This window comes from Ochotona princeps, chromosome 12, assembly GCF_030435755.1.
Source record: "Ochotona princeps isolate mOchPri1 chromosome 12, mOchPri1.hap1, whole genome shotgun sequence".
NCBI lineage: Eukaryota > Metazoa > Chordata > Mammalia > Lagomorpha > Ochotonidae > Ochotona > Ochotona princeps.
Genome location: NC_080843.1, coordinates 69,300,461 through 69,328,458, shown reverse-complemented (window position 1 = coordinate 69,328,458; position 27,998 = coordinate 69,300,461). Strand labels below are relative to the sequence as shown.

Here is a 27,998-nt window from a genome sequence, read left to right as displayed (position 1 = left end):
GAATTCGTGGTGTTTGAAATCAAGAAGCAAAGTTTAAATTCTGGTGGCTCCTCCTCTTTACATTGAAGATGGTTGACGATAAGCCAAAAATTGTTTCTGAATTTCAAAAATTAACTTGAAAGAAAGGTCACCTGACAAGTTATGACATCTATTCCCTATGTAGATTTCCTCAACTGCAATCGAGGGCTTCTTAGAGTATGTTAAAGTACAGGTAACTTAACTCCAAGTTAAGAAAAAGTTTTTATTTAAAGGCAACATTTGCAGAGATAATAAAAAACAGAGAGAGATCTTCTATCTACTGGTTCACTCCTCAACTGGCCACAATGGCCAGATGTGAAGCTGGGGGATTTCTTCCGGATCTCCCATGTGGGTGCGGGGTGCCAAGGCTTTGGGATATCCTCTAGTGCTTTCCCAGGGCACAGCAAAGAGCTAGGTGGCAAGTGGAGTAGCCAGGACATGAACTGGTGCCCACACAGGTCTGGGCACATGCAAGGGAAGGATTTACCTACACAGCCATTGTGCCAGAGCTAAGAAGAATGCTTTTAAAGCTCATTAATTAATTAACTAATTTTCCATATTTAAGTTGGCTGCTCTAAATTTATTGTTTTTCTTTTCTTTGTCTCTCTCTTCTCTTTCTTTTCTTTTCTCTCCTAAGTGCAACAGACAGAAAAGAATACAGGAAGTTTGGGGCGGGAGAGAGAGTGAAAAAGAAAACTTCTCTCTGCTGGCTCACTCCCAAAATGCCCATGATAGAACTACACTAACCCAAAGCCAGTAGCCACAAACTCTCTCCGGGTCTCCTACAAGGGTGGCAGGGGCCACAGTACTTGACAACCATCATCTGCTGCCTCCCAGGCACTTGGAAGAAATTCTGGGTTGGAAGCATTTAGTAGCTGGAATGCTGCCACTGTGACACGGAATGCAGATGTCCCTCGCAGGGGCTCCGGCCAGTGCTCCGCCACACAGGCTGAAAGAGCCAGTCCTTATGCAAGTCGGAGAAAAAGCGGTTTCTTGGTGAGCAACAGAATCCTTCTGACATCTGCAGGCCAAACAGGATGGGGAAGACGCCAGGAGACGATGAGGATATAGATTGGAAGTATAGAAAGAGGTGGGATGTGGCTCAGCAGCAATGTGCAAGTGACAAATCAAATCCCACTGGGCAGACTCTGCTTCTTCTTGAGGCAGAGCCTGCACATAAGGAAAACTGAAGCTATGCCGAGGCTGGGGTAGCCAGGAATGCTAGCTGATGCCCTCTGTCCAGATCATTTTCTTTTTTTTTTGATTAAATATATTCGTTAATTACATTGTGTTGTAATTTCATAGGAACTGGGATTCTCCCCCCACTTCCCCACACCCTCCCCCCATGGTGGGTTCCACCACCCTGTTGCGTAACCATAGTTCAAGTTCAGTTGAGATTCCCTCTCAGCAAGCATACGCCAAGCATAGAGTCCAGCAAACTGCAGACGGGCAGGAATGGAGGCAGGTGGTCTGTAAGCAGCAACTGCAATGAACAGGATAGGAGGTAGATGGGAGGGGTGTAGGGAGGGCGTGGGGAAGATGTGGGTGCATTGCAGGCCCATGGGAAAGAGTAGGGTGGGTGAGGGTAGGTAGGTAGGGGACCCATGGGAGACAGTGGGTGAGGTGTGTGGGAGGGCTGTTTTGACAGTAGGGAGGGTGAGGGTAGGTAGACTTGAGTCTCAGACAACTGAACATGAGTTCTCAGAAAAAGAACCTCTGGGGCAATGTTCAGCTCATAGGTTGCTGCATAGGCCACCTGCATCCCATATTGGAGTGCCCGTTCCAGTCCTGGCTCCTGAAGCTCTAACCCAGCTCCCTGGGGATGACTGTTCTGAGAGGCAGCAGCAGATGGCCACAATCCTGGGCTCCTGAAACCCACATGGGAGACCTGGATAGAATTCCTGGCTCCTGGCTCTAGCTGGGCTCAACTGTGGACATTTCAGAACTAAACTAGTGGCTAGAACGTTTCTGTGACCCTGCTTTTTAAATGAATAAAAAATTCTTTGAAAAAGCATCTCTGCAATACAAAGCTCCAAGAGTTCCAGGTGGAGCCCATGTGCCTGGAAGGCACCAAGGACAGAAGCTCCTGCTTCCAGATCTCACCCCTCATGCCCCTGTATCTCTATCCTCAACAATATCCTGCATCGGGCCCAGTGCAATGGCTCAATGACTAAATCCTTACCTTGTAACCACAGGTGTCCCAAATGGGTGCTGGGTCATGTTCAGGCTTCCTCACTTCCCATTCAGCTCCCTACTTGTGGCCTAGGAAAGCAGTAGAGGATTGCCCAAAGCCTTTGACATTGTACCAATCTGGAAGAACACAAAGAAGCTCCTGGTTTGTGTCAGCTCAGCTCTGGTCACTGCAGCCATTTGCGAGTGAATCAGCAGATGGAAGATCTTTCTCTGACTCTTTTTCTCCCTGCAAAAAAAATCCTCTTTATGACAAACAAGTAGCAATGTGTTTCCATGAGATCTGTGATCCATTATAGCAAATCACTGGACGTGAAACGGGGCGATGAGAAGCCTGGGTGTCCCCATGTTGAACAGAGGCACTTGTGACTGTGATGTCTGTGCTAACTGTGGGTCATTTCAGATCAGAATCAAGTGAAGTCATAAAATATGCAGGAGTGTTTGCAGCTGCGTGTGTGAGGGGAAGCCACACATCTGCGGTCAGAGAAACCATTTGCCTTCATTCTGAGCTTGGAGTGGGACGCAACCAGACAGCTCATGCCTGATTGGAAGGGGTCAGCCTTCTGGATAGTTCTACGGAGAGCCTCACAGACAGAAGGGAGACTAAGATTTACACAGTGCAGAGGTGGAGATCAGCAGGTGTCTCGGGCAGCTTGGCCAGTGAAACATGAGAAGTCAAGTTTCTTTTCTCTTGAGAGCTTGCTGGTCATCATGTGAGGAAACACCTGAGGGCAGAGGCTAGCTTCTGCCTATTTATGTTTTTTCCCATCTATGGCTGAAGTGAAACCATTTTTGGTCTTGCTCTCAGCATTCAGAATGCATGTGGGGGCAGGTCTAGGGGGTAGAGGTGTGGGTATTAGCATCATGCTTGTCACTACAGAAGACACCTGACAAGCTCCCGGGGGCTCACCTCTGACCTCTGTGCATTCCATGCATGGTGCAAGACTGGAGCCAATGCGCACAAGGAGCTCTTGGTCTTCCGTGTTTCGGGAGAGCAGGTGTCAGCCTCTCCCAGTCTGCCACCAGTTGTTGCAAGCCTTTCATTCTCACTTTCCACGACCGACACCGACTCTCCTTCTCTTCATTCTTCAGGGTTCTCCCCTGCGCCTACCTCTTCACTGTGAGCAGATAACCTGGAGACCTAAGTAAGGACCAGGGATCTAGCCTGCCCTGGACCAACTCTGATCTGATCCTATCAAAGAAACATCTTGGTCTCTTTCCTCATCTATCTCTTCCCTCATCTAGTCCCAACCCCTCACCTGAATACCATTCCTATCCACTCGGGGCCCTATGTGTCCTCTCCATCATCCACACTGTGGCCTCTTTCCACCCTGCCGCTGGCCAATTTCCCGGGTCTGAGCAACCTCCCCCACACTCCTTCATGGCCTGGATTTGAAGCTCCTGTTACCTCACTCATGCTTCCCATTTTCTGGCTCTGCACACCCAAGACCCACTGCCCAAGCAGGAACTGCCAGCCCCTCATCCTAGCACCTTCCCATTGTTTTTGCCCATTGTGTCTTCACATCTCTCCTGTTCCTGTTCACACCTGTGACTGCCTTGCTCCAGTTTCTGATGGTGCTCACTTCGTAAAACCTTGGTTCTGGTTGAATCGAGTTTGGCCTATCCAGGCCTGCGGCACTCAAATCAGCAGCACATTCACGACACCCATCTCCAGTGGCATCATGTGCCACGGTGGTCAGATTACACTCCCATTCATTTCTTCCTTTCCCACTCACCTTGAAGCTTGGAAAAGTTCCTCAGAGCCCTCAACCCACCAAAACCTTCTTCCTGGTCTCACTCTCGGGTCATGGCTTCACTTGCTTATTCGCTGAGAAAAAAGAAGCAATCTAATGAGAATCCCACAGGATCCCCAGGATATCTGGCATCCTCACTAAAACGTAATCTTTTGAAAGTTAGTCATGACTCATGTAAATGCAGATGTAGCAGGTGCACAAGGCTTATGAATGGCGCCCAGTGGAACGGACTAGTGGCTAAATCCTTCCTTGAAAGCACCAGCATCCCATATGGATGCTGAATCCTGTCCCGGCTCTTCCACCTCCCATCCAGCTTCCTGCTTGTGCTCTGAGAAAGCAGCACAGGATGGCCCAAAGCCTTAGGACCTTGCACCCATGTGAGACACACAAACGCAGCGTCTGATCAGCTCAGTCCCAAACATTGCAGCCACCTGGAAAATACACAAGTGGACAGAAAAATCTACCTCCTGACTCTGCATTTCCAATAACATTTTTAAAAACATAGGATGTGAAGCCCACTTCAAACTTATAGGATTAGAATTGTTGCATGTGAATACTGGTAGGCTTCATAATCATTTGTGAAAGCTTTCATTGAAAGGCAATGCAACAGCAATCTTCTGCCCATCAGCCCAACTCTCCAGATGGCCCCAGTAAAGCAGCAGGGCCAAGCTGAAGTCAGAATCCTGGAAGTTCAGGTCTATCTCCCACGTGGGTGGCAGGGACCAAAGGGGCCAGGCCATCACCTGCTACCTTGCCATATGTGTCAGTAGGAACCTAGATTATAGGGGGAGCCAGGAGTGCCATCACACAACTTTGTCTGCTGTGGATCACACAGCCCTGGCCAAGTGTACCAGACCCGCTGACTCACTCTCACCACTGTTCAATTCCATCCTATGCAACCCAGCCTGCCTGCCCACTTTAGATTTTTAGCACCACTCATCAACTCAGTTCTGAAACAGTCCATCTGACATGGCACACCATAGAGATTTTTGTGCAAAAATAAAGCTATTACCTTTATTGACACATATAGGGACACAATGGACAAAAACACAGGACAGAACAGTAGAGCAACCAGCGGTTGCGGGCAGGCTAGTACTCCTCATCCTCATCCTCTCCCTCACCATAGTCTGCTGCCACCTCCTCGTAATCCTTCTCCAAGGCAGCCATGTCCTCGCGAGCCTCAGTAAACTCTCCCTCCTCCATGCCCTCACCCACGTACCAGTGAACAAATGCACGCTTGGCGTACATGAGGTCAAACTTGTGGTTCAGACGAGCCCAGGCCTGGGCAATGGCTGTGGTGTTGCTGAGCATGCACGCAGCTCGCGGGACCCTGGCCAGGTCTCCACCAGGCACCACAGTGGGAGGCTGGTAGTTAATGCCCACCTTAAAGCCAGTGGGGCACCAGTCCACAAACTGGATGCTCCGCTTGGTCTTGATGGTAGCAATGGCTGCGTTGACGTCTTTGGGAACTACATCCCCACGGTACAACAGGCAGCAAGCCATGTATTTCCCGTGGCGAGGGTCACATTTGACCATCTGGTTAGCTGGCTCAAAGCAAGCATTGGTAAGCTCTGCTACAGAAAGCTGCTCGTGGTAGGCTTTCTCAACGGAGATCACTGGGGCATAAGTGGCCAGAGGGAAGTGGATGCGGGGATAGGGGACCAAATTGGTCTGGAACTCCTTCAGGTCAACATTCAGGGCTCCTTGAAACCGCAACGAGGCTGTGATGGAGGACACCACCTGGCTCATAAGGCGGTTCAGGTTAGTGTAACGGGGGCGCCCAATGTCGAGGTTTCTCCGACAGATGTCATAGATGGCCTCGTTGTCCACCATGAAGGCACAGTCGGAGTGCTCCAGGGTGGTGTGCGTGGTGAGGATGGCGTTGTAGGGCTCCACCACAGCTGTGGAGACCTGAGGGGCCGGGTAGATGGAGAACTCCAGCTTGGACTTCTTGCCATGATCGACAGAGAGGCGTTCCATCAGGAGCGAGGTGAAGCCCGAACCGGTACCCCCACCAAAGCTGCGGAACACCAGGAAACCCTGCAGGCCCGAGCACTGCTCAGCCTGCAAAAGAGGTTTCTACATTTTAGTGTGGATTCCCCTGCTCCAAGTCACAGTGGACTTCTATGAACCCCTGACTATGCACACAGTGGCTTAAATTCTGGCTGTTCTCGGCAAATGATAAGCAAAGAGCTTCTAGGTGCTATACATCAAAGCTCAGTCACTCCTGGGAAGGAGAGCAGGGAGAGGAAGGGCCTGCTCCAAAGCCTGTTTCAACATGAACTTCAGTCCTCGTTGCTTCAGGCAGAAGAATCACAAGTCCTGCAACAGTACCTGAGAGAGTCCTCTGGTGGCCCTACTGTGCCCACAGACTAAGGGCACCTGCTTGTCAGCTGCCAGAGCCACTGCGTGGCAGGTATGAGACCCCAGCCTGGTGCCTGAACCTCACCAGCTCTTGGCACTTGTCTTTTTCCCGGTCTGGAGTACAGAGGTGCCACACATCAGGCCCCTGTTGCTGGGTCTAGATCCAGCTCTGCCCATCCCTTACTGTGCAACTGTGACCAAACTCACTCTGCATCTCAGTGCTCCCTCAGTGAGCACTGCAATCGCCCTTCCTCAGGTTTTTGAGAAATTCAATGAGGCCTTATCATAGCACGGTGCCTGGTCCTGGGGAGCCTCCTAATGCTGGTAAGCTGGAAAAGAGAGTGACTAGCCTTGAGACCCTGAGACCACAGGAGGGGCTGCTCTGCTGCAAGCACACCACCTGACCCCTCACAGGCAGCCATTCCTGGTGCTCACAGCCGGGACACTCTCAACCCTCCCTCAGTGGGCTGACCACTTCACAGAAGCACACAAGGTGCAGGGCTGACCCTGGTCTGCCCAGTGTCCTCCACTTATGCAAACACTCCCACAACCAAGCATGTCCACAGAAGGTCATCACAGTGAATGAACTCACCCCAGAGCCCAAAATACATATCTTTTTTAAGTGTATCAGTTCCCCTAGGCAGGTCCTGCTTTCTAAGTCACTCTTGTGGCTGAAGTTTGATGTTTCTCCAAGCATAGGAAACAAGAGCCCATGCTGCCCAAGTTGCTGAGAAATGTCTGGGAAAAGCAGGAGGCTATGAACTTGTGTTCTTCATCTGTCTGGGAACTGACTGGCTGAGCTGGGCCTGCTGTAATACGCTTCCCTGGCCTGGCATTACACATGATTTTGTCAATTGCTTACGAGCTGATCACATACCCCAAAGAACATGGGGCCATCTAATTGCAAAGCTCTCAATGGCTATGATCTTCACAGTGTGTACACATGAATGAGGCTGCCTACAACAGTCGGCCACAGCCAGAAGCTGCAGGGGAGAAGCCAGGCCAGGTTTCTGCAAGTCTCAGTGACACACTTGCTGTTATCCTGAGGAGGTACCTGACCCTACTCTCAGCTTAGTTAGCATGACTCAAATTTCTGGGCTCTGGCTGTTTCTAATCAGGGTTGTACCTGCTTGGTGAGCTTGGGACTTTCTGTTGAACAGACACCAGCCCTGCTTCTTCTAATGAGCTTGATCAACAAGTTAAAGCACAGGAGTTGAGCACCAAAACACAAGCCATTACAAAGATGTGCTATAATGGAGCATCTCATGGTCACACTTATCAGCAAAACTGGGAAGGCTGCTTGGATCTCCGCTGGACTCCAAGTAAGTTGACCTCACTGCACATGGGGGCCTGAGGCAGCCTGAGAAGACAGGGAAGCAGGGGAAGCAGCTGTTGCTCCTGCCCATCACCCAGGCCTGGGGTCCAAGGAGCCCAATCAGTTCAATGGGCTACCAGAGTCTCCTTCAGGTGTCAGGAATCATTCTGACAGTTTGGTTCCTCTGAGAGCCCCAAGGCAAGCACCCACCCCTCTTCAGTCAAGCCACTGCACTCACCAGCTTGCGGATGCGCTCTTGCACAGGTTCAATGATCTCCCTGCCAACAGTGTAGTAGCCACGGGCATAGTTATTGGCGGCATCTTCCTTGCCAGTGATGAGCTGCTCAGGGTGGAACAGCTGGCGGTAGGTGCCAGTGCGAACTTCATCTGAAGAAGGGAAGCAGTTGGACCACCTGTCACTGACCTTGTCCCTCCCCAGGGTATCAGGGGCTCCCCCAGCAAAGAGCTCCTGGCCCTGCTCCTGGTACCCAGTGCCAGCTCACCAATGACCGTGGGCTCCAGGTCTGCAAACACGGCCCTGGGCACATGCTTGCCAGTGCCTGTGTCGCTGAAGAAAGTGTCGAGGGACTGGTCTAGTACTCCAATGGGCTTTTCACTCGACATCTGGCCGTCAGGCTGGATCCCGTGTTCCAGGCAGTAGAGCTCCCAGCAGGCATTGCCGATCTGGACACCAGCCTGACCAATGTGGATGGAGATGCACTCACGCTGTGGGCAGGAAAGAGGACAAAGAAAAGGACACCCCAGCTGAGACAATGGTGAGGGACTCATGCCCAACTGACCCAATCGTCCAGGCAGATGATCACCTTCCCAGACACTTTTCCTGCCCAGGCTCTACTTCCTTCACAAGATGTTGCTGCTGAAGTCCTAATGAAGACAATCTGCTTTGGGAGACCAAAGCTCTGTTCATGAGCTGCCAGGCAGACAGGCCTTTCCTCCCTAGTCACCGTAGGTATTCGGGGTTGGATTTCCATTATCTTAGGAGACCACAAACTCTTCTGCCATCTCTAGGGTTCCCCGAGTTCCTAAGGCACCCTTGCCCTTCTGGCCAGCTGACTCACTCCCATTCAACTCACTGCCCTCTTTAATCCTGTTCTTTGGAAAGACAACAGTTCCCTTCTCCTAAGAGGCAGCTTAAACCAGCACAAACAAATGCAAGGGAGAAAACTCCCCACAACAGCAATTAGCACTGCCTTAAATTAACTGTGGTGAGGGCCAGCCTTCTCAACTCTCCAGGGACAGCAGTGTTCATCCTGCAAAGGGTGAAGAAGGGAGGGCCATGTTTTAGCAAAGGTGAAGTGTACCAGCTGACCACACTGCTAGGGTAAGCCAGGAGCCATTTCCACAACATGGGAGGTTGGGGCATTCGGGAATAAACCCTGTCTCACTGACTTCCTGCTGAGCAGCCCAAAGTTACCAAATTCCCTCCAGTTTAGCAAATCAAGACAATCACCACCAACTGCAGACTTAAGAGGGAACACAAAGCCACGCTCACTGCATTGCATCAATACCAAAAAAGCTCTCATTACCTTCCCAAATGATGAGATTTCAGGCTGTCAAAAGCTGCCTATGAAATGTGCAACACCTGCTAAGTAAGACATGTGCTTTGAGAGGGACCAAGTGCTGTGGCATGGCACCCCAGGTGGGAGCCAGTTCCTGGCTACTCCACTTCTGATCTAGATCCCTGCTAATGTGCAGGGAGTTGGAGCAGAAGGGAAACAGTTAGGACACAAACTGATGCCCATAGAGGATGCAGGCAGTTGTAGGGCAGAGGATTAGCCAGTTGAGCCATTGCGCAGGTCCCCAGTCCCTTTGGTCTTAACAACAGTCCACCTTGCTTTCTGAATTACTGTTTAACCAGCAAAATGTCCTCATGTAACTGGCCAGTGTGTGTCTGGGCTCTGGCTAGCTGGTAGTCGGGGAAGTCTCAGATCCAGTACAGACTGTATTCCTTCCTCCAGAGATACCATTTGCTACATTCCCCCAGAACACATGGGAAGGTCTCCCACAGGTACTTTGAGATACTTGTTTCCACCATGCCTGAGAGATGCACAGAAGAAGCTACCTTGTGTGCCACGTCCATGCCGACTCAGTTTGCCACTTTAAACACCTTTTCATGGACTTCTTTTTAGAAACCTGCCTAACGTAGGAAGTTTCAATTATAAATGCCCCCATTAAAGTAACAGTGAAAATGCAGGTGCAAACACATGACGGTAATTCCTCCCTGGGGGAGGAGTGCCTGAGGAGCTCCCCTCCCCCTTCTCCAGATGGCTAGTCAGCAAGTCCCAGGGCATGGGAACGTGCCACGCACAGCTCTGCCAGGTACCCGGGAAAGTAAAGCCACTTGGGAGATGTGGGCATGGGGACCTCAGTTCCTACAAGTCCCCAGGTCCTGAAGCAAAAGCACTCTGACCTGCCCAGGGCGGTGGCCTAGAGCAACCACCCCAGCCTCCCCTCTGGAGTGCAGGGAAGACCCAGACCACCTGCACCATAGTCTGCTGTGGGAGCTGGGCTTCCATGGTGCCCTCACCCAAGGGGTCAGCAGCCACACTCACCATGTCGGAAACTTGCTGGGACAAGGGGTGCTGGAGGAATAAAGCAGAAGGTGCCACAGGAGCTCACACAGACAGACCAGCAGAGTCGAAGAGGAGAACTACCGATTAGGTAGACTGCCCGCAGCTGCCTTTATAACTCATTCCCACAAGCCCCACCCCTGGTCACGTGGCCAGAGGGCTGCCTTGGAACTCTGACCAGGTGGGCAGAGAGGGCGGGACATGCAGTGAAAAAGTTCAAGCCAAGGGCCCTGTGGCGTGGACTAGCCGCGTGGCTAAAGTCCTTGCCTTGAACGTCCCAGGATCCCATATGGGCGCAGGTTCTAATCCTGACAGCTCCACTTCCCATCCAGCTCCCCGCTTGTGGCCTGGGAAAGCAATCGAGGACGGCCCAAAGCCTTGGGACCCTGCACCTGCGTGGGAGACCTGGAAAAGTTTCCTGGTTCCAGGCATTGGATCGGCGCGCACCGGCCTGTTGCGGCTCACTTGGGGAGTGAAACATCGAATGGAAGATCTTCCTCTCTGTCTCTCCTCCTCTCTGTTTATCCGGCTTTCCAATAATAATATATCTTAAAAAAAAAAGTTCAAGCCAAACACCCTGGAGGTCCCCCCATTCCCTGTCCTGCCCTGCAGTGGGATGGGAGAAGCTGGTGGGGGCGGGGAAACAAATTTTAAACAGGTGCAGCTGGAACCATAGAACTCTTTAACTGACAAGAGATGCCCATGTACTCATCTTAGGCAGCACATGTAGGATTTTACAGAAAGATGCAAGTAACTTTTAGACCCCTTTGAGTTAAGATAACAATTATAACTGATAACACAAAAGGGGTCCTTAGGCTTGTGTAAATGGAATGTTTTAGTGAACAATAGTTTGCACTGCTTTGCGCCTTGTTCATATATTTTAATGTGGTCCCAATAGCGTAATCAGTTGTTGTCTCTACAAATCCTTTGTCATTTCCAGGAGCCACGCTGGAAATATCAAAGTGCCAAAGTTTAAAACCTTTGAGTTTTTGAATGCCTCTCAAGGATGCCAAGAAGGCTTTTAATACCTGGTTGAAAGAAGATCTCTTTACATGACATGAGATAGATGAGATTGAATTATTGACATAAAGTGATCACTCAGATACTCTAAAAATAAGTAGAGAGAAGAGAGTAAAGGAGGGAGGGAGGGAGAGAGGTCGGCAGAGACAGAGAGAAGACATAAGTTTACCTTGTGGGTTCCTGGGAAGGAGATGTGACCAAAAAGAAATGGGGGATGAGTGCTATCTTGGGAAACTGACAAGGTTTATTTCCAGGATTCTAGTTTATATACATTCATCAAAGCAACACTTCAAACATAGTTGAGTTTAGACTTTGGTTACTAAGATCAGGTCTAATGTAGAACTTGTGTCACATTTGTGTAAGCACGGAGTTCCAGGAGAGCTAAGAAGCCACCAGGTCAAAGCACCATTGATGTGAGATATAGATGAGAAGCACTACTTTGATCTAGGGTGATTGGCTAACTAGAGCACAGATGTTCGCCATGTATAAGGGGAGCACAAAAGCTCATCCAAGGACTCACTGGGGGCAAGAATGCACTCTGGGTGAGAGGCTCTCTGCCTCCTTTTTCTGGAGCCTCTTCTCAACAGGAACCCACAGACTTCTGCGGTCCCATCTTGTTGGATGTATTCCAACAGAAGACATACAGAAGTAACTTCCAAGTTCCATTCTCCAAATGCTGACTGGGCCAGGCTGAAGTCAGCAGCCTGGGAATACATATGGATCTCATACACTCGCAGCAGAGTCCCAAGCACTAGAGTCATCTCCTGGCTATTTTCTCTGGCCCAGTAATGGGGAGCTGAATCTGAATTAGGGTAGCTGAGACTCAAACTGGTTTGCATATGGAAAGCTGATACTATAGTTTGCAGTTTAGCCTGATCTGCCACAAAACCATGTCAGGAAAATGTTTCGTTTCTGTCTTGTTCACTTTGCTGACTGTCTAGATTTTGTCCAGCTCAAAATATGTGTTTTCTTTTAATCATGAGTTTCAACTTTACTGCTGCTCATGTTTACACATAAATTTTAAAAATATCAGCAGATATGTCATTATGCAATAAACTTACAATGAAATCATCTTATTGTACCAATAACTGTACCAATAACTGTTCAAATTGGGTTTGGAGTCATACCTATAATGTCTTGCTTTAGAACAAAAGTCTGTCATACAGTAATAAACTTTCACAATCACTGGGATTTAATTCTCTATCTTAAAATGCCATTCAAAAATACTTTCAAACAATGTCTCTGCTGCCAAATGGTAACAATTCTAACACACTTCAGCCCAGACTTAATAAACATTCATTTCTAAGTGAAATTTAGTTGAATAAAAATTAGTTTAAACATTCTTTACATCTATATATTAAATAGTATAGATTACATATGTTCATTTACTAATTCTGAAATATCCCCATAAGTACATTTCTTGGTACATCCCAGTCTGAATTACATAAAATGCTGTATCTACAGTACAGGTTAATTTGATTTGTCTGGTGAGATATTCTCTAGGCCTGGAAAAGTTACCAACACTCAGTGAGAGGTTAATAAATATCTGATGCAACCACAGAATAGTGAATAAAAAATAAAGGAAATAGGAACAGAAAAATAGGAAAAAACTACAGTTGTGAGTTCTTTTGAGGTAGGTAACATTATGAAATATGTGTTCTTCAGTGCCAACAGTAACTGCTGGAGTGCATTTTTCTTAGTATGTATTTTTATCTGAGGCCAAGGGCCAAGAGCCAGGAGCTTTATTTGAGTCTCTTACATCAGTGCAGGGACCCAAGGCTTTTGGTCATATTCCACTGCTTTCTCAAGCCACAAGCAGGAATCTAGATGGAAATGGAGCAGCTGGAATTTGAACACCCATATGGGATCCCAGCACATGTAAGACACAGATTTAGCCACTGATCCACCATGCCAGGACCCTAGATTGAAAGCAAGGATTCTATTTTATTTCAGGTCTTTTCTCTTTACTAGAATTTTGTGGACCTGATCACATATGACAGCCATTTGCAGCCCAAATTCCCCCAAACCTGAGCAGGTACACAACATGTCATTGTTAAAACACCGCAAGGTGCCAGCAGAAGTCCCCTCTGCGTCTGATCCAGGTTCTGGTGACTCTTTGAGCAGACCTTGTCTGGAAGAAGCATGTACAAGTATCAGCAGCCTTGATTGGGCACCCCAGCGGCCTTCAGGATGTTTCCACCAGTCCTGTGCTAAGGTTCATGGAACCTCTGGAACCAGAAGGGCAGACAATCCCACACAGTGTCACCTGGCCTGTTGTGCCCAGGTGTTTCTGCCTCTGTTGACAGAGTGGCGAATTCCGGGAATTTTCAGTAGTAAGACTGGTTTCTGCCTGTACCTACTCAGTAATTTAGACTTAGAATGGTCTCTTTACATGTGTACATTTCTACCTCCAAAAAAAAAAAATCCAGCAGGGGGAGAAGTCTGAACTTTGATTGTGTCTGCTCCTCTGGGCAGACACAATCAAAGTTTTAGTGCTTCACTATGTGCCAGGGCTGGAGAGCACTTGTTTCTTTCCATCCCCATAAGAGCGTGTCACTTTGGAAGGACACATCCACCTTCTAAGAGACAAGATTCAGACAAATTAAGGCATTTTCCCAGGTTCTCACAGCTAGAAAATATGGAGGAAATTTTTAAAGGTCCATAGAAAATAAAATTGGAAGATAGGCTTATTTTGCTGCCAATTTTTAAAAAAGATTTATTGGATTTGTATTTTAAAGGTAGAGATCCACAGAGAGAGAGAGAATCTTTAATTTGCTGGTTTATTCCCCAGATGGACTCACTGCCAGACTGGGCCTGGTCCAAAGAGAGGAGCCCAGAAATTCTTCCACATTTCCAACATGGGTACAGAGCTCCAAGCATTCAGCCATATTCCACTGCCTTCCTGAGCGTCTTAATGGGGAGGCTAGATCACAAGCAGAGAATCCAGATGGGTTGCTCACACTGCAGACAGAGGTTTAACCTGATACACCACTACACCTGCCCCTGTCTACTCCACCCCTCTTCCAACCACCACTGACCACCCCTGACCCCTGCCCCCAAAAGAAAGAAATCCATGCAAATGAGGGTTCTCTGAAAAGCCTGTGAAAAACTGTCTTCTAGAAAAGCCATGAATGGATTATCTTTCCATTCTATTTTCTATGGGCTTTTTTTTCTTTTTTTCTTTTTTTTTATTGTTAATTATTTTGCATTATGTGACAGTTTCATAGGCTCTGGGAATCCTCCCATCCCTCCCCCTCCCCTCCCCCCGGTGGATTCCTCCACCTTGATGCAGTATTACAGTTCAAATTCAATCAAGATCAATGACCATTGGGATCGCTTCTATGGGCTTTTAAAAGTAGCCTCTCGGGCCCGGTGGCGTGGCCTAGCGGCTAAAGTCCTCGCCTTAAATGCCCCGGGATCCCATATGGACGCCGGTTCTAATCCCGGCAGCTCCACTTCCCATCCAGCTCCCTGCCTGTGGCCTGGGAAAGCAGTTGAGGACGGCCCAATGCATTGGGACCCTGCACCCGCATGGGAGACCCGGAAGAGGTTCCAGGCTCCAGGCATCGGATCGGCGCGCACCGGCCCTTTGCGGCTCACTTGGGGAGTGAAATATCGGATGGAAGATCTTCCTCTCTGTCTCTCCTCCTCTCTGTATATCCGGCTTTCCAATAACAATAAAAATCTTAAAAAAAAAAAAAAAGTAGCCTCTCACCAAGAAAAAGAACAAAACAGCCCAATGTCACCACTGAGGTCATCAGATGGACAAAGCGCTTCACCACCCTGTGGGCCTCCTGTGATCCCTGTTAAATGAGGTCTAGGGAGAGGCAGAGGAAGAAAAGCAAAGATGTTTTGTTACTGAATCACATGAAAACAGAATCTAGAAATGCTTGCTATTTTTCAAATTGCTAAACTCAGTTGTTACCAAGGCCTCTGGTGTCCCCAGAGGGGCCACATTGAGTGGTCACTGTGAGTCCTCATGTTAGTTGTCAGCAGCACCCGACCCTCTGAGCACTCTTCCTCCCTTTCCAGGATTTGAGGCCCTGGGTTTCCTATCAGGTGTTGGCTGTTCCTATTCAGGACCCTTCATTGCTGTTGCTTCTGCCCCTTCTCTCTCTTTGCCTCAAACTCCGTTACATTTCAAAAGCATACACACATTGAAAGGCAGAGACAGACAGATAAACTCACCTTCTGCTAGTTTACTCCCAAAGTGTTCTCAATAGGCCACCAGAAGAATACTTAATCTCTGGTACTCTATGAACAGTGTTTATGCATAATTAAAGAGAACTCTTAAAGCATTATTTGCAACATCCACTAAAAACAGGTAACATTTATATCAAAGGTAAAGTGGCCCAAAGTTTGTGATGAACCCTTTTTCCGTGTTCTTGATGAGAAAGGTTGTGAAAAATTAGCTTTGGATTAAAAAAGGAGAGAGAATGCGTGGCTGGTAAAATACTCTGTTCTACAGGAAAATGGTTCAAAGATAAGGGTAGAGATAATATTTCAGTGTTTAAGGATGTTAAAGAAGGGGTGGGGAAGTCATACAAATTTTGAGAGAAATACATCTATTTGAATTATGTGTGATATAATTGTTCATAGCCCTTAAAGTATTATCTATAGCATTTTCTAAACATTTATCATTGATACATGGAATTACAATCCGATCCTATGTTAAAATGACAAGGTTTTAAAAACACATTATTATAGGATCTCCTTTAAAATGGTTTTCATCTGATTAATGAATAGGTGTCCTTGTTAGATCCAGTAAGCTCTGACTTTGCTAAATTGTGGCAAGATACGAATTAAATCAATGTACTACCTCTCATCTGCAAGTGTTTTTCTCTGGCGGTAGTTACTGTGTTCTTCACCTTTCATTAAGTTTTCATTGCTTAAGATCAGCAAAGTTATGTACTTATTTTTAGAGTATCTGAGTGATCACTTTATGAAAATAATTGAATCTCATCTATCTCATGTCATGTAAAGAGATCCTCTTTCAACCAGGTATTTAAAGCCTTCTTGGCATCCTTGAGAGGCATTCAAAAACTCAAAAGTTTTAAACTTTGGCACTTTGATATTTCCAGCGTGGCTCCTGGAAATGACAAAGGATTTGTAGAGACAACAACTGATTACGCTATTTGGACCATATTAAAATATATGAACAAGGTGCAAAGCAGTGCAAACTTTTGATCATTAAAACATTCCATTTACACAAGCCTAAGGACCCCTTTTGTGTTATCAGTTATAACTGTTATCTTAACTCAAAGGGGTCTAAAAGTTACTTGCAACTATCTGTAAAATCCTACATGTGCTGCCTAAGATGAGTACATGGGCATCTCTTGTCAGTTAATGAGTTCTATGGTTCCAGCTGCACCTGTTTAAAATCTGTTTCTCCGCCACCACCAGCTTCTCCCATCCCACTGCAGGGCAGAACAGGGAATGGGGGGACCTCCAGGGTGTTTGGCCTGAACTTTTTCACTGCATGTCCCGCCCTCTCTGCCCACCTGGTCAGAGTTCCAAGGCAGCCCTCTGGCCACATGACCAGGGGTGGGGCGTGTGGGAATGAGTTATAAAGGCAGCTGCGGGCAGTCTACCTAATCGGTAGTTCTCCTCTTCGACTCTGCTGGCCTGCTTGTGTGAGCTCCTGTGGCACCTTCTGCTTTATTCCTCCAGCACCCCTTGTCCCAGCAAGTTTCCGACATGGTGAGTGTGGCTGCTGACCCCTTGGGTGAGGGCACCATGGAAGCCCAGCTCCCACAGCAGACTATGGTGCAGGTGGTCTGGGTCTTCCCTGCACTCCAGAGGGGAGGCTGGGGTGGTTGCTCTAGGCCACCGCCCTGGGCAGGTCAGAGTGCTTTTGCTTCAGGACCTGGGGACTTGTAGGAACTGAGGTCCCCATGCCCACATCTCCCAAGTGGCTTTACTTTCCCGGGTACCTGGCAGAGCTGTGCGTGGCACGTTCCCATGCCCTGGGACTTGCTGACTAGCCATCTGGAGAAGGGGGAGGGGAGCTCCTCAGGCACTCCTCCCCCAGGGAGGAATTACCGTCATGTGTTTGCACCTGCATTTTCACTGTTACTTTAATGGGGGCATTTATAATTGAAACTTCCTACGTTAGGCAGGTTTCTAAAAAGAAGTCCATGAAAAGGTGTTTAAAGTGGCAAACTGAGTCGGCATGGACGTGGCACACAAGGTAGCTTCTTCTGTGCATCTCTCGGGCATGGTGGAAACAAGTATCTCAAAGTACCTGTGGGAGACCTTCCCATGTGTTCTGGGGGAATGTAGCAAATGGTATCTCTGGAGGAAGGAATACAGTCTGTACTGGATCTGAGACTTCCCCGACTACCAGCTAGCCAGAGCCCAATCACACACTGGCCAGTTACACGAGGACATTTTGCTGGTTAAACAGTGATTCTGAAAGCAAGGTAACTGTTGTTAAGACCAAGGGACTGGGGACCTGCGCAATGGCTCAACTGGCTAATCCTCTGCCCTGCAACTGCCTGCATCCTCTATGGGCGTCAGTTTGTGTCCTAACTGTTAACCTTCTGCTCCAACTCCCTGCACATTAGCAGGGATCTAGATCAGAAGTGGAGTAGCCAGGAACTGGCTCCCACCTGGGGTGCCATGCCACAGCACTGGGTCCCTCTCAAAGCACATGTCTTATTTAGCAGGTGTTGTACATTTCATAGGCAGCTTTTAACAGCCTGAAATCTCATCATTTGGGAAGGTAATGAGAGCTTTTTTGGTATTGATGCAATGCAGTGAGCGTGGCTTTGTGTTCCCTCTTAAGTCTGCAGTTGGTGGTGATTGTCTTGATTTGCTAAACTGGAGGGAATTTGGTAACTTTGGGCTGCTCAGCAGCAAGTCAGTGAGACAGGATTTATTCCCGAATGCCCCATCCTCCCATGTTGTGGAAATTGCTCCTGGCTTACCCTAGCAGTGTGGTCAGCTGGTACACTTCACCTTTGCTAAAACATGGCCCTCCCTTCTTCACCCTTTGCAGGATGAACACTGCTGTCCCTGAAGAGTTGAGAAGGCTGGCCCTCACCACAGTTTATTTAAGGCAGTGCTAATTGCTGTTGTGGGGAGTTTTCTCCCTTGCATTTGTTTGTGCTGGTTTAAGCTGCCTCTTAGGAGAAGGGAACTGTTGTCTTTCCAAAGAACAGGATTAAAGAGGGCAGTGAGTTGAATGGGAGTGAGTCAGCTGGCCAGAAGGGCAAGGGTGCCTTAGGAACTCGGGGAACCCTAGAGATGGCAGAGGAGTTTGTAGTCTCCTAAGATAATGGAAATCCAACCCCGAATACCTAGGTGACTGGGGAGGAAAGGCCTGTCTGCCTGGCAGCTCATGAACAGAGCTTTGGTCTCCCAAAGCAGCTTGTCTTCATTAGGACTTCAGCAGCAACATCTTGTGAAGGAAGTAGAGCCTGGGCAGGAGAAGTGTCTGGGAAGGTGATCATCTGCCTGGACGATTGGGTCAGTTGGGCATGAGTCCCTCACCATTGTCTCAGCTGGGGTGTCCTTTTCTTTGTCCTCTTTCCTGCCCACAGCGTGAGTGCATCTCCATCCACATTGGTCAGGCTGGTGTCCAGATCGGCAATGCCTGCTGGGAGCTCTACTGCCTGGAACACGGGATCCAGCCTGACGGCCAGATGTCGAGTGAAAAGCCCATTGGAGTACTAGACCAGTCCCTCGACACTTTCTTCAGCGACACAGGCACTGGCAAGCATGTGCCCAGGGCCGTGTTTGCAGACCTGGAGCCCACGGTCATTGGTGAGCTGGCACTGGGTACCAGGAGCAGGGCCAGGAGCTCTTTGCTGGGGGAGCCCCTGATACCCTGGGGAGGGACAAGGTCAGTGACAGGTGGTCCAACTGCTTCCCTTCTTCAGATGAAGTTCGCACTGGCACCTACCGCCAGCTGTTCCACCCTGAGCAGCTCATCACTGGCAAGGAAGATGCCGCCAATAACTATGCCCGTGGCTACTACACTGTTGGCAGGGAGATCATTGAACCTGTGCAAGAGCGCATCCGCAAGCTGGTGAGTGCAGTGGCTTGACTGAAGAGGGGTGGGTGCTTGCCTTGGGGCTCTCAGAGGAACCAAACTGTCAGAATGATTCCTGACACCTGAAGGAGACTCTGGTAGCCCATTGAACTGATTGGGCTCCTTGGACCCCAGGCCTGGGTGATGGGCAGGAGCAACAGCTGCTTCCCCTGCTTCTCTGTCTTCTCAGGCTGCCTCAGGCCCCCATGTGCAGTGAGGTCAACTTACTTGGAGTCCAGCGGAGATCCAAGCAGCCTTCCCAGTTTTGCTGATAAGTGTGACCATGAGATGCTCCATTATAGCACATCTTTGTAATGGCTTGTGTTTTGGTGCTCAACTCCTGTGCTTTAACTTGTTGATCAAGCTCATTAGAAGAAGCAGGGCTGGTGTCTGTTCAACAGAAAGTCCCAAGCTCACCAAGCAGGTACAACCCTGATTAGAAACAGCCAGAGCCCAGAAATTTGAGTCATGCTAACTAAGCTGAGAGTAGGGTCAGGTACCTCCTCAGGATAACAGCAAGTATGTCACTGAGACTTGCAGAAACCTGGCCTGGCTTCTCCCCTGCAGCTTCTGGCTGTGGCCGACTGTTGTAGGCAGCCTCATTCATGTGTACATACTGTGAAGATCATAGCCATTGAGAGCTTTGCAATTAGATGGCCCCATGTTCTTTGGGGTATGTGATCAGCTCGTAAGCAATTGACAAAATCATGTGTAATGCCAGGCCAGGGAAGCGTATTACAGCAGGCCCAGCTCAGCCAGTCAGTTCCCAGACAGATGAAGAACACAAGTTCATAGCCTCCTGCTTTTCCCAGACATTTCTCAGCAACTTGGGCAGCATGGGCTCTTGTTTCCTATGCTTGGAGAAACATCAAACTTCAGCCACAAGAGTGACTTAGAAAGCAGGACCTGCCTAGGGGAACTGATACACTTTAAAAAGATATGTATTTTGGGCTCTGAGATGACCTTCTGTGGACATGCTTGGTTGTGGGAGTGTTTGCATAAGTGGAGGACACTGGGCAGACCAGGGTCAGCCCTGCACCTTGTGTGCTTCTGTGAAGTGGTCAGCCCACTGAGGGCGGGTTGAGAGTGTCCCGGCTGTGAGCACCAGGAATGGCTGCCTGTGAGGGGTCAGGTGGTGTGCTTGCAGCAGAGCAGCCCCTCCTGTGGTCTCAGGGTCTCAAGGCTAGTCACTCTCTTTTCCAGCTTACCAGCATTAGGAGGCTCCCCAGGACCAGGCACCGTGCTGTGATAAGGCCTCATTGAATTTCTCAAAAACCTGAGGAAGGGCGATTGCAGTGCTCACTGAGGGAGCACTGAGATGCAGAGTGAGTTTGGTCACGGTTGCACAGTAAGGGATGGGCAGAGCTGGATCTAGACCCAGCAACAGGGGCCTGATGTGTGGCACCTCTGTACTCCAGACCGGGAAAAAGACAAGTGCCAAGAGCTGGTGAGGTTCAGGCACCAGGCTGGGGTCTCATACCTGCCACGCAGTGGCTCTGGCAGCTGACAAGCAGGTGCCCTTAGTCTGTGGGCACAGTAGGGCCACCAGAGGACTCTCTCAGGTACTGTTGCAGGACTTGTGATTCTTCTGCCTGAAGCAACGAGGACTGAAGTTCATGTTGAAACAGGCTTTGGAGCAGGCCCTTCCTCTCCCTGCTCTCCTTCCCAGGAGTGACTGAGCTTTGATGTATAGCACCTAGAAGCTCTTTGCTTATCATTTGCCGAGAACAGCCAGAATTTAAGCCACTGTGTGCATAGTCAGGGGTTCATAGAAGTCCACTGTGACTTGGAGCAGGGGAATCCACACTAAAATGTAGAAACCTCTTTTGCAGGCTGAGCAGTGCTCGGGCCTGCAGGGTTTCCTGGTGTTCCGCAGCTTTGGTGGGGGCACCGGTTCGGGCTTCACCTCGCTCCTGATGGAACGCCTCTCTGTCGATCATGGCAAGAAGTCCAAGCTGGAGTTCTCCATCTACCCGGCCCCTCAGGTCTCCACAGCTGTGGTGGAGCCCTACAACGCCATCCTCACCACGCACACCACCCTGGAGCACTCCGACTGTGCCTTCATGGTGGACAACGAGGCCATCTATGACATCTGTCGGAGAAACCTCGACATTGGGCGCCCCCGTTACACTAACCTGAACCGCCTTATGAGCCAGGTGGTGTCCTCCATCACAGCCTCGTTGCGGTTTCAAGGAGCCCTGAATGTTGACCTGAAGGAGTTCCAGACCAATTTGGTCCCCTATCCCCGCATCCACTTCCCTCTGGCCACTTATGCCCCAGTGATCTCCGTTGAGAAAGCCTACCACGAGCAGCTTTCTGTAGCAGAGCTTACCAATGCTTGCTTTGAGCCAGCTAACCAGATGGTCAAATGTGACCCTCGCCACGGGAAATACATGGCTTGCTGCCTGTTGTACCGTGGGGATGTAGTTCCCAAAGACGTCAACGCGGCCATTGCTACCATCAAGACCAAGCGGAGCATCCAGTTTGTGGACTGGTGCCCCACTGGCTTTAAGGTGGGCATTAACTACCAGCCTCCCACTGTGGTGCCTGGTGGAGACCTGGCCAGGGTCCCGCGAGCTGCGTGCATGCTCAGCAACACCACAGCCATTGCCCAGGCCTGGGCTCGTCTGAACCACAAGTTTGACCTCATGTACGCCAAGCGTGCATTTGTTCACTGGTACGTGGGTGAGGGCATGGAGGAGGGAGAGTTTACTGAGGCTCGCGAGGACATGGCTGCCTTGGAGAAGGATTACGAGGAGGTGGCAGCAGACTATGGTGAGGGAGAGGATGAGGATGAGGAGTACTAGCCTGCCTGCAACCGCTGGTTGCTCTACTGTTCTGTCCTGTGTTTTTGTCCATTGTGTCCCTATATGTGTCAATAAAGGTAATAGCTTTATTTCTGCACAAAAATCTCTATGGTGTGCCATGTCAGATGGACTGTTTCAGAACTGAGTTGATGAGTGGTGCTAAAAATCTAAAGTGGGCAGGCAGGCTGGGTTGCATATGATGGAATTGAACAGTGGTGAGAGTGAGTCAGCGGGTCTGGTACACTTGGCCAGGGCTGTGTGATCCACAGCAGGCAAAGTTGTGTGATGGCACTCCTGGCTCCCCCTATAATCTAGGTTCCTACTGACACATATGGCAAGGTAGCAGGTGATGGCCTGGCCCCTTTGGTCCCTGCCACCCACGTGGGAGATAGACCTGAACTTCCAGGATTCTGACTTCAGCTTTGCCCTGCCGCTTTACTGGGGCCATCTGGAGAGTTGGGCTGATGGGCAGAAGATTGCTGTTGCATTGCCTTTCAATGAAAGCTTTCACAAATGATTATGAAGCCTACCGGTATTCACATGCAACAATTCTAATCCTATAAGTTTGAAGTGGGCTTCACATCCTATGTTTTTAAAAATGTTATTGGAAATGCAGAGTCAGGAGGTAGATTTTTCTGTCCACTTGTGTATTTTCCAGGTGGCTGCAATGTTCGGGACTGAGCTGATCAGACACTGTGTTTGTGTGTCTCACATGGGTGCAAGGTCCTAAGGCTTTGGGCCATCCTGTGCTGCTTTCTCAGAGCACAAGCAGGAAGCTGGATGGGAGGTGGAAGAGCCGGGACAGGATTCAGCATCCATATGGGATGCTAGTGCTTTCAAGGAAGGATTTAGCCACTAGTCCGTTCCACTGGGCGCCATTCATAAGCCTTGTGCACCTGCTACATCTGCATTTACATGAGTCATGACTAACTTTCAAAAGATTACGTTTTAGTGAGGATGACAGATATCCTGGGGATCCTGTGGGATTCTCATTAGATTGCTTCTTTTTTCTCAGCGAATAAGCAAGTGAAGCCATGACCTGAGAGTGAGACCAGGAAGAAGGTTTGCGTGGGTTGAGGGCTCTGAGGAACTTTTCCAAGCTTCAAGGTGAGTGGGAAAGGAAGAAATGAATGGGAGTGTAATCTGACCACCGTGGCACATGATGCCACTGGAGATGGGTGTCGTGAATGTGCTGCTGATTTGAGTGCTGCAGGCCTGGATAGGCCAAACTCGATTCAACCAGAACCAAGGTTTTACGAAGTGAGCACCATCAGAAACTGGAGCAAGGCAGTCACAGGTGTGAACAGGAACAGGAGAGATGTGAGGACACAATGGGCAAAAACAATGGGAAGGTGCTAGGATGAGGGGCTGGCAGTGCCTGCTTGGGCAGTGGGTCTTGGGTGTGCAGAGCCAGAAAATGGGAAGCATGAGTGAGGTAACAGGAGCTTCACATCCAGGCCATGAAGGAGTGTGGGGGAGGTTGCTCAGACCCGGGAAGTTGGCCAGCAGCAGGGTGGAAAGAGGCCACAGTGTGGATGATGGAGTGGACACTTAGGGCACCAAGTAGATAGGAATGGTATTCAGGTGAGGGGTTGGGACTAGATGAGGGAAGAGATAGATGAGGAAAGAGACCAAGATGTTTCTTTGATAGGATCAGATCAGAGTTGGTCCAGGGCAGGTTAGATCCCTGGTCCTTACTTAGGTCTCCAGGTTATCTGCTCACAGTGAAGAGGTAGGCGCAGGGGAGAACTCTGAAGAATGAACAGAAGGGGAGTCAGTGTCGGGCTTGGAAAGTGAGAATGAAAGGCTTACAACAACTGGTGGCAGGCTGGGAGAGGCTGACACCTGCTCTCCTGAAACACGGAAGACCAAGAGCTCCTTGTGCACATTGGCTCCAGTCTTGCGCCATGCATGGAATGCACAGGGGTCAGAGGTGAGCCCCCGGGAGCTTGGCAGGTGTCTTCTGTAGTGACAAGCATGATGCTAATACCCACACCTCTACCCCCTAGACCTGCCCCCACATGCATTCTGAATGCTGAGAGCAAGACCAAAAATGGTTTCACTTCAGCCATAGATGGGAAAAAACATAAATAGGCAGAAGCTAGCCTCTGCCCTCAGGTGTTTCCTCACAGGATGACCAGCAAGCTCTCAAGAGAAAAGAAACCTGACTTCTCATGTTTCACTGGCCAAGCTGCCCGAGAGACACCTGCTGATCTCCACCTCTGCACTGTGTAAATCTTAGTCTCCCTTCTGTCTGTGAGGATCTCCGTAGAACTATCCAGAAGGCTGACCCCTTCCAATCAGGCATCAGCTGTCTGGTTGCGTCCCACTCCAAGCTCAGAATGAAGGCAAATGGTTTCTCTGACCGCAGATGTGTGGCTTCCCCTCACACACGCAGCTGCAAACACTCCTGCATATTTTATGACTTCACTTGATTCTGACCTGAAATGACCCGCAGTTAGCACAGACATCACAGTCACAAGTGCCTCTGTTCAACATGGGGACACCCAGGCTTCTCATCACCCCGTTTCACGTCCAGTGATTTGCTATAATGGATCACAGATCTCAGGGAAACACATTGCTACTTGTTTGTCATAAAGAGGATTTCTTTTGCAGGGAGAAAAAGAGTCAGAGAAAGATCTTCCATCTGCTGATTCACTCGCAAATGGCTGCAGTGACCAGAGCTGAGCTGACACAAACCAGGAGCTTCTTTGTGTTCTTCCAGATTGGTACAATGTCGAAGGCTTTGGGCAATCCTCTACTGCTTTCCTAGGCCACAAGTAGGGAGCTGAATGGGAAGTGAGGAAGCCTGAACATGACCCAGCACCCATTTGGGACACCTGTGGTTACAAGGTAAGGATTTAGTCATTGAGCCATTGCACTGGGCCTGATGCAGGATATTGTTGAGGATAGAGATACAGGGGCATGAGGGGTGAGATCTGGAAGCAGGAGCTTCTGTCCTTGGTGCCTTCCAGGCACATGGGCTCCACCTGGAACTCTTGGAGCTTTGTATTGCAGAGATGCTTTTTCAAAGAATTTTTTATTCATTTAAAAAGCAGGGTCACAGAGAGAAACGTTCTAGCCATTAGTTTAGTTCTGAAATGGCCACAATTGAGCCCAGCTAGAGCCAGGAGCCAGGAATTCGATCCAGGTCTCCCATGTGGGTTTCAGGAGCCCAAGATTGTGGCCATCTGCTGCCTCTCAGAACAGTCATCCCCGGGGAGCTGGGTTAGAGCCTCAGGAGCCAGGATTGGAACGGGCACTCCAATATGGGATGTAGGTGGCCTATGCAGCAACCTATGAGCTGAACATTGCCCCAGAGGTTCTTTTTCTGAGAACTCATGTTCAGTTGTCTGAGACTCAAGTCTACCTACCCTCACCCTCCCTACTGTCAAAACAGCCCTCCCACACACCTCACCCACTGTCTCCCATGGGTCCCCTACCTACCTACCCTCACCCACCCTACTCTTTCCCATGGGCCTCCAGTGCACCCACATCTTCCCCACGCCCTCCCTACACCCCTCCCATCTACCTCCTATCCTGTTCATTGCAGTTGCTGCTTACAGACCACCTGCCTCCATTCCTGCCCGTCTGCAGTTTGCTGGACTCTATGCTTGGCGTATGCTTGCTGAGAGGGAATCTCAACTGAACTTGAACTATGGTTACGCAACAGGGTGGTGGAACCCACCATGGGGGGAGGGTGTGGGGAAGTGGGGGGAGAATCCCAGTTCCTATGAAATTACAACACAATGTAATTAATGAATAAATTTAAAAAAAAAAAAGAAAATGATGTGGACAGAGGGCATCAGCCAGCATTCCTGGCTACCCCAGCTTCAGCATAGCTTCAGTTTTCCTTATGTGCAGGCTCTGCCTCAAGAAGAAGCAGAGTCTGCCCAGTGGGATTTGATTTGTCACTTGCACATTGCTGCTGAGCCACATCCCACCTCTTTCTATACTTCCAATCTATATCCTCATCGTCTCCTGGCGTCTTCCCCATCCTGTTTGGCCTGCAGATGTCAGAAGGATTCTGTTGCTCACCAAGAAACCGCTTTTTCTCCGACTTGCATAAGGACTGGCTCTTTCAGCCTGTGTGGCGGAGCACTGGCCGGAGCCCCTGCGAGGGACATCTGCATTCCGTGTCACAGTGGCAGCATTCCAGCTACTAAATGCTTCCAACCCAGAATTTCTTCCAAGTGCCTGGGAGGCAGCAGATGATGGTTGTCAAGTACTGTGGCCCCTGCCACCCATGTAGGAGACCCGGAGAGAGTTTGTGGCTACTGGCTTTGGGTTAGTGTAGTTCTATCATGGGCATTTTGGGAGTGAGCCAGCAGAGAGAAGTTTTCCTTTTCACTCTCTCTCCCGCCCCAAACTTCCTGTATTCTTTTCTGTCTGTTGCACTTAGGAGAGAAAAGAAAAGAAAGAGAAGAGAGAGACAAAGAAAAGAAAAACAATAAACTTAGAGCAGCCAACTTAAATATGGAAAATTAGTTAATTAATTAATGAGCTTTAAAAGCATTCTTCTTGGCTCTGGCACAATGGCTGTGTAGGTAAATCCTTCCCTTGCATGCGCCCAGACTTGTATGGGCACCAGTTCATATCCTGGCTACTCCACTTGCCACCTAGCTCTTTGCTGTGCCCTGGGAAAGCAGTAGAGGATATCCCAAAGCCTGGCACCCCGCACCCACATGGGAGATCCGGAAGAAATCCCCCGGCTTCACATCTGGCCATTGTGGCCAGTTGAGGAGTGAACCAGTAGATAGAAGATCTCTCTCTGTTTTTTATTATCTCTGCAAATGTTGCCTTTAAATAAAAACTTTTTCTTAACTTGGAGTTAAGTTACCTGTACTTTAACATACTCTAAGAAGCCCTCGATTGCACTTGAGGAAATCTACATGGGGAATAGATTTCATAATTTGTTAGGTGACCTTTCTTTCAAGTTAATTTTTGAAATTCAGAAACAATTTTTGGCTTATCGTCAAACATTTTCAATGTAAAGAGGAGGAGCCACCAGAATTTAAACTTAAATTCTTGATTTCAAGCACCACGAATCCTTTCCTTGCTCACAGTGTGTGAGCCGGTTACATCCGTCAGGACCAGGACAGGTGAGGGGAGTGGATGAGTGGATCAAGGCTCATGGCCACACCAGTCCTCAGGACAGAGCTGAGTAACTCAAAATGGGGAGTCTGGACCTACCAGAAACCTGCAAAGCTGTTTCAGGATTGCTAAGTGACTTTCCTCCTTTACTGCTCTGGAACAAAACACACAGGAAGTTCAGGAAAGAAATACATTCCCTGGAGGATTCAAAAGGGCGAGCACTGTAGAGGCGGAGGCCTGGAATGCAGCCTGCCTCTGGGAGCGTCCTTCCTTCTGGATGTGTGCTAACTCGGGGGCCTGGCTGCTTGTCCAGAAACCAGGGAAATGCACAGCAAATTCAAGCTGTGGACCTGAAAGTGTCTTTGAACTGATGGTTGTGGAGAAAGGCAGTAGCTTAGAATGTGGGCCTAAAAGCTGACTGAGAGCTAGGGCACAGTGGGCAGAGATTCAGAGAGGAAGCCAGCGTAGAGGGCAGCATGCGCAGGTGCATGGCCCCAGGTTTCTTACCTGACTCAGGAGCCTCTCCTTCAAGAGGAAGGAGCACCAGGTCCTGTGGTTCCATGCAGGTCAGGGCAGAGGAAGCAGGTCAGCTATCTCTCCAGAGGGCAGAGCAGCAGGGACGTATGGGCATCATGGGAGGTTCTGTGGGTGGGGCAGAAGGCAGTACAGAAGATGGTGCCAGGGGCCTGGTGCAGTAGCCTAGTGGCTAAAGTCCTCACCTTGCATGTGCTGGGATCCCATCACATGTGGGTGCCAGTTTGTATCCTGGCTGGTGCACTTCCCTTCCAGCTACCTGCCTGTGTCCTGGGA

At 49.3% G+C, this 27,998-nt stretch overlaps 2 protein-coding genes across 2 annotated transcripts; one reads left to right on the top strand and one right to left on the bottom strand.

The window, feature by feature from the left end:
- Nucleotides 1-5,051: 5,051 nt before the first annotated feature.
- Nucleotides 5,052-10,301, bottom strand: LOC131481600 (tubulin alpha-1C chain-like). The gene is made up of 4 exons (XM_058670999.1): nt 10,215-10,301; nt 8,145-8,367; nt 7,880-8,028; nt 5,052-6,026 (listed from the first exon to the last, which is right to left on the bottom strand). The coding sequence occupies exons 1-4, from the start codon at nt 10,215-10,217 to the stop codon at nt 5,052-5,054; spliced, it is 1,350 nt and encodes a 449-aa protein (XP_058526982.1). The 5' UTR covers nt 10,218-10,301.
- A 6,564-nt stretch (nt 10,302-16,865) lies between these two features.
- Nucleotides 16,866-22,094, top strand: LOC131481601 (tubulin alpha-1C chain-like). Its single transcript, XM_058671002.1, has 4 exons — nt 16,866-16,952; nt 18,797-19,019; nt 19,136-19,284; nt 21,120-22,094. Exons 1-4 carry the CDS (start codon nt 16,950-16,952, stop codon nt 22,092-22,094), a joined length of 1,350 nt encoding a protein of 449 aa, XP_058526985.1. The 5' UTR covers nt 16,866-16,949.
- The last annotated feature ends 5,904 nt before the right edge of the window (nt 22,095-27,998 follow it).

Bases quoted from the DNA above. Each gene is read 5' to 3' on its own strand.
- LOC131481601 (XM_058671002.1), top strand. The intron at 19,020-19,135 runs GTGAGCTGGCAC...TCCCTTCTTCAG, and splicing joins CCTGGAGCCCACGGTCATTG to ATGAAGTTCGCACTGGCACC. The intron at 19,285-21,119 runs GTGAGTGCAGTG...CCTCTTTTGCAG, and splicing joins AAGAGCGCATCCGCAAGCTG to GCTGAGCAGTGCTCGGGCCT.
- LOC131481600 (XM_058670999.1), bottom strand. The intron at 8,029-8,144 runs GTGAGCTGGCAC...TCCCTTCTTCAG, and splicing joins CCTGGAGCCCACGGTCATTG to ATGAAGTTCGCACTGGCACC. The intron at 6,027-7,879 runs GTGAGTGCAGTG...CCTCTTTTGCAG, and splicing joins AAGAGCGCATCCGCAAGCTG to GCTGAGCAGTGCTCGGGCCT.